We start from the raw sequence: 18,695 nt of genomic DNA, 5'->3' as shown, positions 1-18,695 counted from the left end.
CTGGTTCCTATCAGCACCACTGTAAAGACATCTGAGTCTGTAAGTTTCAATACAATGAACCTTTTCAGATCAAACCACTTTGAATGACTGTCAATCTCAACCACTTAATTACGCAGAAATAAAAAAAAAATGGGTGGAGTTCCCCTTTAAAAGAAAACCCAGTTTGTTGAAAGCTACTCTATAAACAGAGAGGAAAGGAAGTTTGTAATTGTCCCTGGGTTTATGTTATAGAGCTGTGAGACTGTGACAGAGTGTGTGTGTGTGTGTGTGTGTGTGTGTGTGTGTGTGTGTGTATTTGCGACACATTTTGTGCCAATGCGTGTGTATTTTTATATATTTTTTTTAAAGGTGTAACTTTCACCACTGTGAAGTGAGAAAAGAGAGAGAGAGAGAGAGAGAGAGAGAGAGAGAGAGAGAGAGAGAGAGAGAGAGGAATAGATAGAGAGACATTTATAGAGAGTGGTAACTGTGGTGCAATAACGCAGCCTGGCCTGCGAGGGCGCTGTGGCATTAGAGTGCGGTGAGGCGGCCGGTCAGCGCGGCCTGCAGCTCAGAGGGCAGAAACACACCGAGCTCAGTGATGATACCACCCGTTATCAACTGATGAGGAGTAACATCAAAGCCTGGATTCCACACATCTATACCTACAGAGAGAGATAGAGAGAGAGAGAGACACAGAAAGAGAGAGAGAGAGAGATACACAGAAAGAGAGAGAGAAAGATTGTTGGTTCACTGTTGTCAGATCAGTCATAGTGTAGTGTAATGTGATCATTAGGCTTTGCTTGAAACCTACGTCATTCTAAATTGCACTCGCATCATGCAACTCCTCTGAAACTCAGCCGCAACAGTTGCGTCTCAACTTGGAAGAAGTTTCATCAAACAGCCAATCAAAACGCTGATAGCGTGCCACGTAATCAAGCTGAACGACTTACTTTTAAACACCTGATTTCACCTGATCAGTGGACAAGAGAATAAAACAAAAGACGGTTTATCGGACAGTTGAAAAGGAGACCACCCACCCCTCCCCTACTGCCGACTGACTCCAGACTGGTAGTTTTTCATTTTGACAGTTTTCTGATCCACAACAAAAATCTGACTTTCTCGACACTGTTTACGTAAGCAGCTGCGTTAACTAGCCAACACTACACTAACAGCTGTTTAAACGGCTGCTTGTTCCACTATTTATTCCTCTTTAGCTGCTGTTCTTCTGATCTATGTAGCTGGATTATTCTCTCTTCACGCCCTCTAATTTCACACTCACACTCAGATTTGGAATTTGGAACCCAAATGATGAAGATTATTGCAGAAGAATAGCAGGTTTTCCATTTACCGTTTTTTGCAAATTTTTGAAAACGGAAAGCACGAAATAAAAAATAAATAAATAAATAAATAAATAAATAAATGAAGAATCACTTAAATATTGCAAAAATAGTTTTACACCAAGATGAGGCCGAAAAGTTAGAAAATGTCGCTAAAGCCGAAATGCAAAAAGGAGTGATAGAAAAGTGTTTTTCAAATAAACTGCGACATATCAAGCCTTAAGTCACATGATTCTGTGATTCCTACAGACTGTCTGAAGGTTGCTTTCGACATTCTGAAGTGCCTAATCCAAAGATTATTAACAAAAAAAAAGTGTCCATAATTGTCTGGAGCATTTGCATTCCCAGTCTTCTGGGGGGCAAATGGTTGTAAAGATAATTTCTCTTAAAGGAAAGACTGAGTTAAATCTCTCCATCTTGCCTGTTTCGATGCAGCCCCTAATAATGGTAGCCTACGTCATCTAAAGCTTCTTCACATAACTGTAGTGGATGGAACTTAATTTGCATTTTTTTCCTGCCAAAATTTCGTAAATGTGCCATCATTTGCGAAACATTTGAATCGAAACCCGGCTTATGAGGATGAGCAAAACATCAAGAAGGATTTACCCATAACAGCTACTTTAAAATTCATTTTAAAAGATGTAACATACACAACAGATAAAATACCTCCAATTTACTGTGCAGAACTGTAGATAAAAGACAGATTAAGGTTGGCAATGAGCTGGAAAAATTAAACAGAGATGATAACAATGCTGCAAATATGTAAATTACACCTCGCAGGTGACTTTTTAGTGAGAATAACACAAAAATATGAGCCGCTAATTTAGCTAAACTTGAGGCCTTTACATGCACTTGGGTAATCAGATAATGGGGAAACTCCAGGTCTATGTGGGTCGGGCAGTAATCAGATTTCTGCTTTGCAGCCAGCCAATAAACTCACAGAAGAAGACGTGATCCAAACGTAATGTAAAACTCAAACTTCATGATGCGTCTTTTTTCGCGCCGCTTTACCTTTAAATATGAACATACATCATCTGGAGGATGAAGACTATTTAAATCCTTCATTTCGTCAAGCATGTAGTCGGTTTCAGTGTCGCTCCAAAAGTGTTTTGCTGCTTCTCGCGGCGACACCGCTTGCTTATTTTTGTTTCACACGTGCACAGAGTGAGAAATCCGAAAGAAATCAGAGTAAGAGAAATGCACTGAGAAATCTGAGCTAAAATCCAGCTCTCTTTATCGGATTTCTTAAATCAGATTTCCAGACTTTGCTCTGATCTAAGAAATTAGAGTGTGCTGTTTACACGACCATTTGAATAAACAGATAACTACAGAAATCCGATTACGATTGGATTATTGAGTGAATGTAAACACACTGAATGTAGAAACTGAATGTGTTGTGTGCAACTTTGTTTTTGAGTTGCTTTGAAGAACTGTCAAGTTGCACCGAAATCATGTTACAGGCGACTTACAGCATGCAACTAGTTGCATGAAAGTTTCCCCATATAAGGCCAGCCTTACACATTCTGTCCTAACAGTGTCTGATAATTTCAGAAAACTGAGATTATCTATCTGACAGATCTGAGATCAGCTCTCTATATGAACTCTGACTGAGGCCTTTATTACAGTCAGACGGTTTCTGCTCTCAGAACAGCTCTAAACCCCCCCCCGGAGAACAGCCTTCATCCTCCAGACTCCACACAGCAATTAAACCGCCACCTTTAATTACTCTCTCTCTCTGCTCTGTCGTTCTTCTATCAGACGTGTTTAATTAAACACAGCACAATATAGTTTCAGCTCTCATGTCAGAACAGACGCTGTCTTTCGCACATTGTCATACACCTACATCTCCTCCAGCTCTTTTTACGCATACATTCACACGCATTACTCTACAAACACTAACTCGATGGCATGCATGTAGATGTGTGTGAAAGTTTGAACAGCACTGGTGCAATACAGGAGTAAACACTCACCTCTGCATGGAGCAAACCTAAATATGAGACATTTTCTGCTAATTTTAAACAGACAATTATGGCTAATTTGCTGAATTTAATATATTTGAAAAAAATTAAACTGTGGCATGTGCACAAGTTTTTTTTTCCCCAGTCAGTGCAGCAAGAACCCCTTTAACTGCCTCTAAATGTGTCTTGTACACAGCTAGCAGCTAGAAGTCTTTCTCTTCCCGATTTAGGCTATTTTTTCCCCAATTCTCTTTGCAGAACGCTTCTAGTTTCTCAATACTCTTGGGTCATCTTGCCTGCACAGGATATATGAGATCTAACCACAGAGTTTCAGTAACATTCAGGTCTGAAGATGCTTAATCTTTTGTTCACTGAAGTAGTTCAAGGCTGATTTTGATGTATGTTTAGGATCATTATCGTGTTGTGATATCCAACCTCTGTTCTTCAGTTCCTTCACTGACTGTACGACATTAGCTGCCAGGATTCTTTGATTTTACAAGGCTCCAGACAAAAATTTGCATAAGGAGCCGCTGGCTCTTAAAAGAAAAAATATCAGGTGGCAGTAGCTTTTTTTAAGTGCCAAATAATAACTGTCAAAAAAAATAAAGCTTTTCAACACACCTCAGGTCAGCTCTGTTATTTAAGCATCTCTGCCTTCCACCATGCCTGATTCTTGTCATACATATTATCAGACGTCTTCGACGCATCCAGTTTTTCATTAACAAGCTTTGGGAGATGAATTTGGTGAAGGGTAAGTCTTCACATGCTAAGATGTAGGGTGTGTTGAATTTAATTTTAAGCTCTGAATTCTTTCTCGGCTGTTTTTCGCATGCACGGACTAAGGGAGCTGTCTTAGTAGCACTCTTTACGAAGATGAAATCGCGTGCGTTTTAAGCGTTCGACTCTCACCATGTTTTTTCACCGTGTCTTTTTTGAATATTCGTTCCGGTTAAGAAATTCATTTTCCAGCTGTATCTATGCTTCTTTCGAACAGAATTCACAGTAGAGTCTGCTTTATGTTATCATACCTCAGCCATGCAAATTTCTGAAGCCAGGAAGGTTTGAAATCTTTGTGGTTGTACTTTTGCATGAAGTGCATGAAGTGGACGGTTATTCAGGCACATCTTCATGTACGTCTTTCACTAGTTCACTGGTCCTGTGTCAGACTGGGGTTGGGCAAACAGCCTCTTAAGTTCTGACAGAAACGTAGATTGTGTGAAAAAATCTGAAATTTTTTGCTTCGCCATTTTCCACATGCCGACGTTCACTGAAAGGCTCAGCTCAGCTCAGCTCATCTGCTTTGTTTGTCACGCTTTGCTGTTCTGGTTGAAATCCCACGAGCACACAGCCGGTTATGTGACGCTAAAGAATATCAGTCATTTTTTAAGATGAAAAATGAGGAAAGAAAATACATAAACACAAAAAAGGTAATAAATACAGAAGAATAGTAATAATTAATAATAATTAATTTCCACCTGTTGCCACTTGAGACTTAATCAATTTCATTACTTGCAAAAGAATAATTGTGGTCGAAACTGCATTCCATTTCATTTTAGTCGCAGTCTGGAGCCCTAAATTTAGTGGAATCCATTCTTCCCTCTGTCCCCACAACATCTCCTGCGACACTGGCTGCCATACACCCTAAAGCATAATAGATCCACCCCATGCTCAACAGTTAGCAAGGTGTTCTTTTCATCAAATGCTGTTGTTTTCTCCAAGCATACCTTTCATCAGACCACAGCACTTGACTCCAAAATGCCTCTGGTTTATCTAGATATTCTTTTGCAATAAAATCTCTTTACATTAACTTAGTGGTTTTTGGACAGTGGGGAAGTAACAGTAGTAGCAGTTAGCTGCAGTGTGAAGTGAGTCATGACTTAGCAACCGTTGCTCAGCGGAATGCAACAGTTATTGTGGAAAAAGTCATTTGTGACAACAGAATAAGTAAGAGGAATCAAAGAAGGCATAATAATAACGAGATTAAGCGAATAATAGTGGACAGATAATATCCACTATTAACGGAGGACTCACCTGGTGCAGCCACAGGAACTCCGTTGATGCTGGTGAGCTCTTCCGCCGGCCGCTCCTCAATCACGATGTCCCGTCCACTCTCCAGGCTCAGATCACATGACGTGCTGGGAGCTGCCACATAGAACGGTATCCCGTGATGCTTTGCAGCGATGGCCAGCTGGTACGTGCCCACCTTGTTCGCCGTGTCGCCATTAGCAACGACCCGGTCAGCTCCGACAACAACAGCTGCACATACAAACACAGCATAATGATAAACACTCAACATCCAAGAAGACTGAAAGTCAAGACTCTCTTTTCTTTACACTAGTGGTTCACAAGCAACATTACTTCTGTGGGATCTGCTCAGAAAATACCAAGTTCATTTTTGCTAGTTGTGTTTTTATAAAAATGAACAAACGTTCAGTAAATATTTTAAATAAAAACTAATTATTTTTTAGCCTAAACTTAAACAGAATGTTGATCTCTTTTATTCCAGAACCTATAAAGCTTTATTCATACATCTCAATGGAGTTCCTCTGTATTGTTTCAGTTGGTAGAGGTGCACCTATATTGGGACTGCACAGCCATCACCCCACCCTTTAATCTACCATGATGTCATTTGGCTTTGCAACTTCAGCAAGGAGAAATATTTACACCTTGAAATTAATAAACATCTTCACTTCTAACAGTTAAAAAGTTGCTGCTGCTATAAATAACCTGAACTGCAACAAAACACTTCATATTGAGAAACGTTCACATGTTCAAAAACCTCTAAGCAAGAAGATTACAAGAGTCATTTAAAGTCTGGATGTTTGAACCAGCAATCAAATCCAGACTGGAAATCAGTATTTCTGTGGACACTCGACAGAAACAGCAAACCCGAGCTGAGGTAGGCTGTCTGTGACAACATTAAGCCTGCTGGCTTACCTTCTTAGATGACTGTACTTTTGTTGCCCACACATATGGCAGCACACAGAGAAATACTCAAAAACAGCCAAGGGACAACATTAGGTTTTCATGCTGGACAAGTAACTGAGGCTGCTTCCTCAGATGAGCCAATGAGCTAACAGAACTGACCAGTGTTACGCCGGATGCTGAGCAGGACTCGTTGTCTCCTAGAAGAGGTATTTTCTCCTTAGTAGATGATGTGCCGACAATGAATTGTCAGCCTGTTTAATTTATCTGTCTTTTCATAATAAATACCCGAATAGTGTTTCAGTATTTGAGTACCGGTACCTTGAATCGTTAACCGAGTACTTGAGCCTGCTAATAACATGAAATGAACGGCAACGAATATCAGGATAGTGATTTCAGAATTCGAACACTGGCACCTGTATGGATAGCAGAGTACTCGTGCACATGGCTATGTTGGATCTACAGTCTCTCACTCTTTCACTCACCGGTGATGTTCTTCTCCCTCATGGTGAGCGCAGCCATGCTGTCTGTGATGAGCGTGGCGGGGAAGCCCTCTGCCACGGCTTCATACGCCGTCAGCCTGGCTCCCTGATTATACGGCCTCGTCTCCGTACAGTAAACACGCTTCAGACGACCCAGAGCGTGCAGAGACCGCACCACACCTACACACACCATAAACACACTCAGTCTAATACACAGCAGCATGTCTCAGACTACACACAGTCCTGACGGGATTCTGGGGGTGGGAAGCGCAGACCTCACAATACAATATTACACCTAACAATACAATAACAATACTTCAATATATATATATATATATATATATAGGAGCTGTGGTCTCCAACCCTAGTCCTGGAGATCTGTCTTCCTGCAGTGTCTAGTTCCAACCACAATCTGCCACACCTGCTCCACTAGTTAACTTCTTCAAAACTCCCTGATTGGTTGGATAAGATGTAGGAGTGTTAGGTAAGGGAGGGGCAGCATGTTAAATGTAGGTTGGAACCAAACTCTGGAAAGTGGCTCTCCAGGAACAGGATTAGAGACCACCGTATTAGACCTTATACTAAAAATACTAAAAATCCTTTTGCTTTGAATGAACCTTTAACTTAATCATGTTTATTTTATTACATTTTAAACATGCTAAATTTATGACATTGATTAAATGATTGAACATTCCTCTTTGTCACTACCAAAACATGACACTACAGAATCAAAACATTGAAAAAAATACAAAAAATAAGTATTATTTTCACAAGTGTAAATTTAGGGGTTATTGTTGGAAGCGCCACCTAACAGAAAGTACCCTATATATGATGATTTTGTATATATTTAGCTCATTACTATCTCAGATAATGCTTTGGGTACACAGATCATAACAGAGTCCTTGTGGATATCTAAAGTCTGAATACCTATAGTAGTGACATAACACAGTAAACTTTCAGACACTCTGTTAGTGCTAATCTCGCCACACCCACTCACCGAGCGCGGTCCCGTATCCGGCGGTGGCGAGGCTGCCCGTGTTGCAGTGTGTGAGGATGGTGACCGAGTCTCTGGGCACTCCTGACAGGATGTGCTGGGCGCCATAGTTACCGATCTTCTTGTTATCGTTGACGTCCCGCTCCAACATCTCCTCGATGCAGCTAATCACGCTGCAAAGGGGCGGGGCCAAGACATAGGGAGGTGTATTATTATAGGTAAAACATGCTCAGAATAAGTACATGTTCATGTACAAGCAATGTGGATTGAAGTATGTGGAACTATGTAAATGGACAACAGACAGTAAATAGTAAACAAGTAAATGCAAATAAACACAATGCACAGCCAGAAAGGGATTCAACACTCATATCACAAGGGTGTAAATTAAATGTAGGGACATGACAATGAGTCCCAGGACCCAGTTAAATCTGAAGACATCAAATCAGACCACGTTTTATTTTTATTTTTATTAGCTGGGGAACACTGAAGTGATCGTTTCGGTGAAAAAAAAACAAAAACATACACAGATTTCCTCCTTTACACCAAATAAATTCAATCATCCAAGACATGTTTGCCGTCTGAAGTTTGGTCCTTTAGTTTTGTACTAGAGCTATGAGGCTAATGTAGCTAATAAGTAATGGAAGCTTACATCCCACCCATTGGCACTGTGCTAAATGCACACCTAAATCATTACACAGTTACCTCATGTCCAGACTGACTGACTAAATGTCTTAAGCAGGAAAACTACACAGTTTAGCAAGTTCTTGCCTGTTTAGTTTCCACTTGACAGACTGTTTTTAAATTCATCAGTATACATGTGGATTGTTCTGAACACAGAATGGCACAATATGGTGTTCCACAAGGCTCTGTTTTAGGCCCCTCACTGTTCTCCCTTTATGTACAGTCCCTAGGATATATAATCCGGGAACACAAAGTTGCCTTTCATTTTGATGCCGATGATGCTCAGTTATACGTGTCAACGCAGCCAGATTCAGTGAAACAGCCACAGCAAATGGAAGACTGTGTTAAAGACATAAAAGGCTGGATGGCCAGGAGCTTTCATTTGCTAAACTCTGATGAAACAGACGTATTACTGTTGGATGCTAGTCTACCATTTGAGTGCGCTCAGTCAAACGTATTTGTTTAGCATATGCCTAGAAGCATTATGGCTCATTTCTGCCTGTTGGTAATTGTGCTGTTTTAATTTAGAGTACAGTGTTTTGTCTTTCCAATGTTTTACTTATATTAATATAGTCCTAGTCACATAGAGTATTATTATTATTATATTATTATTATTATTATTATTAATATTAATATTATTTTTAAATATTAAGTAGATGTACTAGTAGTAGCAGTATAATTATTATGGCAAACTCACTTGTAAAGACCCTATTATAAGCTACCAAATGAACCAAATGAATCTCTCCCAGTACCTTTCTCTGAGCGGGTCTCCACTCTTCTCCATGCTCTCGTTCTCTGTAAACTCCATCAGCTCACGTGCAGCTCGGCCCATGTTGACGGCAGTGGGCCGCGCTGAGGTCAGGTGACACAGCGACTCCCTGATAAAGCCCACGGGGTCTTCACCCCCTGCGCCTGCCCGCAGCTCTATGGCGAGGCTCAGGCAGCCCACAATGGCGATGGCAGGAGCGCCGCGCACCTGAGGAGTCAAAAGGCATCAGACAAAGGGGTCACCAAGGATGGCGTTATCTGTTTTTATGTAATAAGACTGAAAACAAAATCAATCATCTGCTCTTTCGTTCTGAGAGTGGCTGACTGGTTATTACTACAACACAGGCCTTTAAACAGCTACAGGGCTACGAGAGTGCATTCATGGGAAGATACGATATGTACATTTTAAGGACGCATGATGATATCGGAACCACACTGGTATTGGCAGACAATTGAAAAAACAAATAACTGGCATTGAAGTGAAGTTTAAATCTAAATTTGACTGATATTTTAAATTACTATTTGTTGACGTACTAATTGTACTCCAGAACTTTAACACTTGTCCCAGTTTCTACCCTGACAACTACATACTTGAAAAATATTGAAATTCAGCCCAGAATTCCCATATTGGTGTGACTCTAGAGTGTTTATCAAGCACTCATGTTTATAAGGAATGTGGCTTAGTATTGTCACTTGGAAATAAGCATGGACGTCCAATGTGTGTGTGTGTGTGTATATAATAATGGTGCCTTCACAGATGTGTAAAGTAACCATGCCATGAGCACTAATACACCCCTATACTAAGACAGACCCTGCCTTTTGAACTTTACTCTGGTAACAATCTGGATACTCCCTTTCTGCTTTGGTTTGGAGAACACATTGCCCAATATTTACACAAACAATCTAAAAAGTTGACCACAATATACATTTTCACTGTCCATTTTAGCTGAGCTTTAGCCCAGAGAAGTCAGCGGCAATTCTGGACAGTATCAATATATGGCTTCCACTGTGCATAGTGCAGTCTTAACTAGCATTTGTGGATGCAGTTTTGAAGTGTTTACTGACAATGGTTTGTCAAAGTATTTCTGAGCCCATGCAGTGATATCAATCACACAAGCACGCCGGTTTTTAACACAGTGCCGTCTTAGCTGTGAATTTCAGCCTTGCCCTTTATTCTGCAGAGGGTGAAATACCTAATTATTTGCAGAGGAACTTGTTCTTCAACTACTGGATTATTCGCTGATGCAGTGTTGCCAAAGTGGCCAGCCTTGACCAATCCTTCCTCCTAAAGGACACAGCCTTTTCTAGATGTTTCTTTTACAACCAAGCATAACTGAATCAACTGTTCAAGGTGTTTTTTGAAAGTTTTACAGCGTTTTAACTTGCTCCTGTCCCAACTTTGACTTTAATTTGATAAAGTAATACATTAAATATATTGTCTGTATATCATTTCTATTTAAATACAGGCCAAAGTGGATTTACAAATCACTGCTTTCTGTTTTTATTAGTGTTTTACATACTGCCCCAGCTCAGAATTAAAGTTTGCAATATGATAAGCTCAACCATGTGGTCAAAACATGGTCTTAAAAAGGAAGCACTGAAGGACGAAAGCATAAATAATCACAGGCTGTTTATCAAGCAGATACTGGTGTCCTCCTACATGTTAAAGATGAGCCATTATGACATCATACATTATGAATTCGCCACTGTGACATCACTTTCATCACTTTCAGACTGTCATATGTATTTATGACTTATCTTTGTCCTGGCGACAGTTATGCCTCTATGACAGGCCTCTTACAACTATGACATCATTTCGTGTGTGGAGGCAGTGATATCATGCAGCTATGACATCACTGTCTTTGGTGAAGGTTAAACCTTCATGATATCATACTCCAGGAAACGTTTATCATCATTGAAATCACCGATTGGTGTAAAGAGTATATCATGCAACTCTGACACCAGTGTAACTGTCAGGCATTATGACATCACACCCATTAAAATTTATGACATCATATTCTGTCTGTCTGTCTTGGTGTATAAACTTGATGTGGTTTTGTTTGACTCCCAATTTGCACTTTCAGCTGGAGAGCCAGGAGAAAAAGGTCTGACTGAGCAAGAGAGGGGCCTTTAGTGAAGGCGGCAGCGCTGAGGGAAGAGCGGAGATGAACTCCAACAGAAAAAGGGGACGAGGGGAAGAGGAGGGAAGGAGGGAAGGAGGGAGGGAGCTGGCTGCATCAATAATGCATGGAGCAGGTTTGCTGTAACGCTGTGCAATGTGCACCACCAGCGAGTGAAGAGAATGAACAGCGATCAATCGGCCACCAACATTTACAGCTCACAGACAACGAGTGTGTTTATATGCACTTAATAATTCGATCATAATCGGATTTCTGTAGTTATCTGATTATTCAAATGGCCATGTAAACACCATACTCTGATCTAGAAATGCAATTAAGAAATCAGATAAAGAGAGCTGGATTTTAGCTCAGTAATCAGATTTCTCAGTGCATGTAAACTCGTACTCTGATTTCTTTCGGATTTCTCAGTCTGCGCATGAGAGAAAACTGGAAATAAGCAAGCAGCATCGCAGCGAGACGCAGCAAAACACTTTTGGAGCGACACTGAAACCAAATACATTCTCAACGAAATGAAGGATTTAAATATTTCTCATCTGCAAAATGATGCATGTTCATATTTTCAGATAAAGTGACGTTTACGTCACGTCTTCTTCTGGAAGTTTACTGGCTCGTTGCAAAGCAGAAATCTGATTACTGTCTGACTCATATAGACTCACAAATGATCAGATTACTGACAAAATCTGATCTTCTGCAGTTATCGCATAATCAACTGCATGTAAACACACTCAATGATGGATAAAAGTGCCAGGTAACAAACCTGATCCAATGTGGAAAGATAATAATTTAAAGTTTAAAAGGACAATTAAGGTTTTAAAAGGGTTTACCAATCTCAGTACATTACTGAAAAACCCAAAAATGAGCACTTTAAACAGTGTAGTGAAGTTTAAAACTGTATTGATAAGGTTCTCTGTCTCTTCTGAGAGTAAACTGCTGTATGAACTTAATTTAATTATGCCACACACCTCCATTCAATCAGACAGAGTAGAGCCAGCATATACTGGCTTTGCTACCTCAATAGAAAAGTCTATTGTTGGAAAAACAATTAAAGTGGTTTTAAGTAAAAAGCACAAAATTGACTGATTGAACTTGTATGTAAAAACATTTTTTAAACCACAGATCATGAATATTGCCATCTTTCATCTTAGCCACTGTCAATGATACATTTACTGAACAATTACTTCAGATGGGAAACTTTCAGAAAACTGAAACAATAAATTACAGATCTTGTTCCCACACGTTTATAAGGCGTGGCCACAACTTAGTAAGGCATGGGAATGAGATAATTAAGTCATGGCCACCACTTAGTAAGGTGTGGGAACGAGATCATGCCTTACTAAGTCATGGCCACAGATTTGGATCTCGTTTCTACGCCTTACTAAGTCATGGCCACGCATTAGGATTTCATTCCCATGCCTTACTAAGTTGTGGCCACGCATTATTTTGATTTATACAAGATGTCACCAGTGGGGCTCCATACGATACATGATATGACAGTTAATTTTTCTAACCTCTATTTCTAACATAACATTCTAACAAGTTGGAAAAGACAAAATAGCATCACATTTAAAAAACAAAACACCAAAAATGATGAACACAACAACTGGTGTTCAACATTTCAAACTCTATGCTGAACTAAACCCAGTTAAACAGGATTAATTATGCTCACTTTTAAGTCAAACATGCAGTTCGGAAGTGTTTTTAGGTACTGATTATATCAATAATATACTCAGAAAAGCATATTGCCACATAAATTATCACAATAATGATTAATATTGTCATATTGTCCAGCACTATTTCTAAGCCTAGCCTATCAACATTGTATGTAATTAGAGCTCAGTAGGAAATCGAATGGAATCGTGACCTCACAATGGAAATTCGAATCGAACCGAATCGTGACCTCACAATGGAAAATCGAATCGAATCGTGACCTCACAATGGAAAATCTCGTCGAACGTTAGAGTATCGTATCGTTACAGCTCCGGTTTCATTATCAAAACGCTGCTATTGTGCAGCATATCCGAGCTGAATGGGCATAATAAAAGACCTGCGCGCGCTCCCGCGCTCCACGCATTCACTCCAACGTCAGGCGCGTAACGTTAGTTAGCACCACGCAGGCCGGAGCTCGCGCCGCTATGCAAATCAGCCACACTGACGGCACGAACAAAAGCGCGACCCCCGTGCTCCAGCTCGCGCTTTAACACAAAGAAACATCTGCTCTCGCGCTGCCGCCGCCGCCAAAGCAATGCGAGGCTGAAGTCAGCTTCTTGTTCGAATTTCCCCGTTCCACCTTAAATGGAGCCCGAGGCGCCAGAATGTAACTGCTGCACCATTTAAGATGGAACGGGGAAATTCGAACAAGAAGCTGACTTCAGCCTCGTCAGAGCAGGGCCTCGCGGCGGTCTGGTGCGGAAGTCCAGCCGCGCGCGCGCTCCTTACCTTCATGCTCTTGATGGCCTCATATCCGTCCTGCACCGAGCGGATCTCCTCGTACACCGTCTCGTGCGGCAGCAGCAGCTGGTTGAGGATCTGCAGAGACCCGGCCCGGTACCGGATCGCCTCCAGCGTCATGTCCCGCGCGCTCTCCGAGCCTTTTTTTTTGTTGTCTTTAAAAAAAGCGCCGAACTGAACCTGATTTCAGAAAGAAGCCGTCAGAGCCAGGCGCGCGCGGGCGGGCGGGAGCAGTCCGGAGCTCCGGGGTTCGCCGTGCTGGGGGGTGGGGGTGGGTTTCGGGGGCGATTTAAAGGTGCAAAGGCGCAACACACTCAGCCAGCCACAACACGCGGAAGCACGTGCTCACTCCGGCAGGAAACTCGAAGGCCTGGTCACGCCCACTCCCTCCTTAGCCCCCCCCTCATGTAGGCAGGAGAGGAGTGAACTCATTATTTCGTTTTAGGACCAAATCAGACCTCCTGCTGAAGCGTGTTAGCTCAGTATAGCTGCGGGGATTCCCTCTGAGAAAAACAGAAACCTTTAAAAGTTCCTATTGGTTCCTGATGGTGTCCAGGAGTCACTAATGGTACTGTGTGTTTTCCTAATGGGTTGATATTTCACTTTTGGGGGGTTTATGTTCTATAATCTCACTGCTGTATTTTTTAAAATGAAAAATAAATGTATTATCGCAGTATTTCGAGATGTTTTCACAATACTACGGAGCCCTGCTGGTGACATCCCATATAAATATTAATAATGCGTGGCCACGCCTTATTAACGTGTGGGAACAAGATCCTAATGCATGGCCATGACTTAGTAAGGCAGGGGAATGAGATAATTAAGTGGTGGCCACCACTTAGTAAGGTGTGGGAATGAGATCATGCCTTACTAAGTCATGGCCACATATTAGGATCTCTTTCCCACACGTTAATAAAGCATGGCCACAATTAGTAAGGCATGGGAATGAGATAATCAAGTCGTGGCCACCACTAATAGGGTGTGGGAACAAAATCATGCCTTACTAAGTCATGGCCACACATTAGAATCCCATTCCCACGCCTTACTAAGTCACGGCCACGCATTAGGATCTCGTTCCCACACGTTAATAAGGTGTGGCCACAACTTACTAAGGCATTGGAATGAGATAATCAAGTCGTGGCCACCGTAAGGAAGGTGTGGGAACAAGATCATGCCTTACTAAGTCATGGCCATGCATTAGAATCTCGTTCCCACACATTAATAATGCGTGGCCACAACGTGGTAAGGCATGGGAATCAGATAATCAGGTTGTGGCCACCGTTAGTAAGGTGTGGGAACAAGATCATGCCTTACTAATTCATGGCCACACATTAGGATCTCATTCCCACATGTTAATAAGGTGTGGCCGCCACAACTTAGTAAGGCATGGGAATGAGATAATCAGGTTGTGTCCACCGTTAGTAAGGTGTGGGAACAAGATCATGCCTTACTAATTCATGGCCACACATTAGGATCTCATTCCCACATGTTAATAAGGTGTGGCCGCCACAACTTAGTAAGGCATGGGAATGAGATAATCAAGTTGTGGCCACCGTTAGTAAGGTGTGGGAACAAGATCATGCCTTACTAGTTCATGGCCACACATTAGGATCTCATTCCCACATGTTAATAAGGTGTGGCCACAACTTAGTAAGGCATGGGAATGAGATAATCAGGTTGTGTCCACCGTTAGTAAGGTGTGGGAACAAGATCATGCCTTACTAAGTCATGGCCATGCATTAGGATCTCGTTCCCACACATTAATAAGGTGTGGCCACAACTTAGTAAGGCATGGGAATGAGATAATCAAGTCGTGGCCACAGTTAGTAAGGTATTGTGTAGTGAGGTATTGTGTGTTTTCCTGATGGATTGATGTCACAGTGTAAAGGATTCTGATGGGTTCACAGATGTTCTGGGACTCAGACCAGAGGCATTTGATGGTTTCCTAATGGGATCTAAAGGTGTCTTAAGGGCAGGGTTGGGATGTAATGGAATACAAGCACTGGGAACATGTATTCAGAATACAGAAATTAAGTACCTGTATTCAGTCCAAGTTACATTTTGTAAAGGCACTATTGAGAATACAGTTACATTTTTAGGGGAATACTTTTAAAATATTTACACAATAAATTACATAAAAAAACATACAATATTCAAAATAAACACCATCAAATGTTTAACTATGAACTATAGCGTGTGGCAAACATGCTTGTTAGACAAATTTTAAAGAAATTTTAAGAGGCACCATTGATGCTGAATGATATGTACGGGTTTTGGCAATATGTGCTGCCATCCAGACAACGTCTTTTTCAGGGAAGGCCTTGATTATTTCAGCAAGACAATGTCAAACCACATTCTGCACCTATTACAACAGCATTGCTCCGGATTAAAAGAGTCCAGGTGCTAAACTGACCTGGCTGCAGTCCAGACCGGTCACCACTGATAACATCTGGCGCATTATGAAATGAAAAATATGACAAAGGAGACCCTGAACTGAAGTGCAGCTGTTTCAAAGCTGTTTCAAAACACTTTCACAACTACAGCAGTGTCTCCTCAGTTCCCAAATGCTTACAGAGTGTTGTTAAAAGAAGTGGTGATGAGACACAGTGGTAAACAGGCCCCCGTCCCAACTTTTTTGGAACGTGTTGTTGGCATCTAATTCAAAATGGACATATATTTTTCAAAAAACAATAAAATTTCTCAGTTTCAGCATTTGATATGTTGTCTTTGTACTATTTCCAGTTAAATATAGGGTTTAAATTATTTGCACATCATTGCATTTTGTTTTTATTTACATTTTGCACAGCGTCCCAACTTTTTTGGAAACAGCGTATTTTGTATGGCTCTGTTTTACAGTTTGTCTTTCTGTGAAGGCTTGAACTCAAATTATGTTGTTTTAAGTTAGCCTATTAGCTTTTCGCTAACCTGCTCAGTCTACTCCAGTGAGGGCAGAATATATCCAGTTACTGAGAATGTAGTGTAAACCACTGAAAGAGAGTTTGTTAGCAGAGAATCGGTATGTTCAACTAGCAATTCTTCATCTGGTCGGTTTTTATGGGTACAGATTTCAACAGTAACTGGGCTTTTTCAAGCAGTGTTTGAAGCCGTTTCCATGTCCTTTCAAGCTCTGTGCAATTTTTTTTTTTGGCTATTTATGCTCAAAACGTTCCTGTTATTACCATACTTTCTTTTTCATTTAGTGACAGCCTCAAACTGCATGTTGTCCCAGAATGCCTGAGACACATTTAGCAGGATGTAAAACAATGACGTAACAAATAAGTACAATTCTTTGACTCAGCTAAAACAGTAATGAATGAAACTTCTGTTCCCCAGCCAGATATTTTGGCCATAATTGAGAAATTCAGTGGTCATGAAAAATAAGAGGGACAAAGGAGATTTTGGTCTGGAGAAGTTGGTTGCGACATTCCAAATGCTGGTGCCAGGTAGAAAATGAAGCCCCCATTAGTTCAAAATAGCTTAGTTTGTGTTAATGTTAAACACACTATATTTCCAAAATTATTCAGACAGCTCTTCTAATGAGTGAATGCAATCAAATGCAATCAAATCCTCACAGCGATGTCCTAGCTTCCTGTGTAAAGTCTACTCAGAAGTTACTGCAGCAAAGGGGGACAGACTCCTTCTTAATATCCCTGATTTCAGAAGAAACACTGAATGAGCAGGTGTCTACAAAACTGCTATATGTATGTGTGTATATATATATATATATATATATATATATATATACACACACACACACACCGATCAGGCATAACATTATGACCTTGTTTCTACGCTCATTGTCCATTCTATCAGCTCCACTTACTATATAGGTGCACTTTGTAGTTCTACAGTTACAGACTGTAGTCCATCTGTTTCTCTGCATACTTTGTTAGCCCCCTTTTACCCTGTTCTTCAGTGGTCAGGACCCCCATGGACCCTCACAGAGCAGGTACTATTTGGGAGGTGGATCATTCTCAGCACTGCAGTAACACTGATGTGGTGGTGGTGTGTTAGTGTGTGTTGCGCTGGTCTGAGTGGATCAGACACAGCAGTGCTGCTGGAGTTTTTAAACACCTCAGTGTCACTGCTGGACTGAGAATAGTCCACCAACCAAAAACATCCAGCCAACAGCGTCCTGTGGGCAGCGTCCTGTGACCACTGATGAAGGACTAGAGGATGACCAACACAAACTGTGCAGCAGCAGATGAGCTATCATCTCTGACTTTACATCTACAAGGTGGACCGACAAGGTAGGAGTGTCTAATAGAGTGGACAGTGAGTGGACACAGTGTTTAAAAACTCCAGCAGCACTGCTGTGTCTGATCCACTCAGACCAGCGCAACACACACTAACACACCACCACCACATCAGTGTTACTGCAGTGCTGAGAATGATCCAGCACTAACAAATCAGCACAAGCCAGCTAATATGATATGAGTGATAATTTTAATATTTATGACGTATTTATCTTCTCAGAACAGTGACCTTGAAGGTTAATACTATAGCTGAACCAACCACTGTTTTATATGTAGACTGTTCTAAAGCAAATATCATTAAAAAGTAGAGATGTGGTTCTTTTTTACTGGTGACTGTGAGAACGGCCATACTGATTTAAGTTGAGAACACAACCCTGACTTTCCGAGTAGAAATTCCCAGCTGAGGGGTGAAATTCCGAGTTAGGAGATTAATTTGAGATCAGCATTAGTACTAGCTGGCTATCTAATGTGTTACGTTTCTAGTTTAATAACACTCGCGGCATCCCGAGTCCAGACCCCAACACCATTGAATGTGTTTGGGATTATTTGGGTTGTTAGAAACAGAAAATGCAACCAACTTCTAACACTGAACTTTTGCCAGAGTGGAAATATATCAGACGGAGACCGTTTGACCGTAAATCAAATACATGAAATGTGGACTTTTGCACAGTAAAGTGGACAGAGAGAGAAAATAAACCAGTTCATCATCCTACACACAACACA

General features: G+C 41.1%; 1 protein-coding gene across 1 annotated transcript; it reads right to left on the bottom strand.

Moving 5' to 3' along the window:
* Positions 1-5: 5 nt before the first annotated feature.
* On the bottom strand, positions 6-13,984 carry mri1 (methylthioribose-1-phosphate isomerase 1). The gene is made up of 6 exons (XM_036560290.1): positions 13,705-13,984; positions 9,112-9,335; positions 7,682-7,851; positions 6,688-6,864; positions 5,309-5,533; positions 6-644 (listed from the first exon to the last, which is right to left on the bottom strand). Exons 1-6 carry the CDS (start codon positions 13,834-13,836, stop codon positions 511-513), a joined length of 1,062 nt encoding a protein of 353 aa, XP_036416183.1. The 5' UTR covers positions 13,837-13,984; the 3' UTR covers positions 6-510.
* Between the last annotated feature and the right edge of the window lie 4,711 nt (positions 13,985-18,695).

This window comes from Colossoma macropomum, unplaced genomic scaffold, assembly GCF_904425465.1.
Source record: "Colossoma macropomum unplaced genomic scaffold, Colossoma_macropomum, whole genome shotgun sequence".
Classification (NCBI taxonomy): Eukaryota; Metazoa; Chordata; class Actinopteri; order Characiformes; family Serrasalmidae; genus Colossoma; species Colossoma macropomum.
This window is presented reverse-complemented; position numbering and strand designations above follow the sequence as displayed.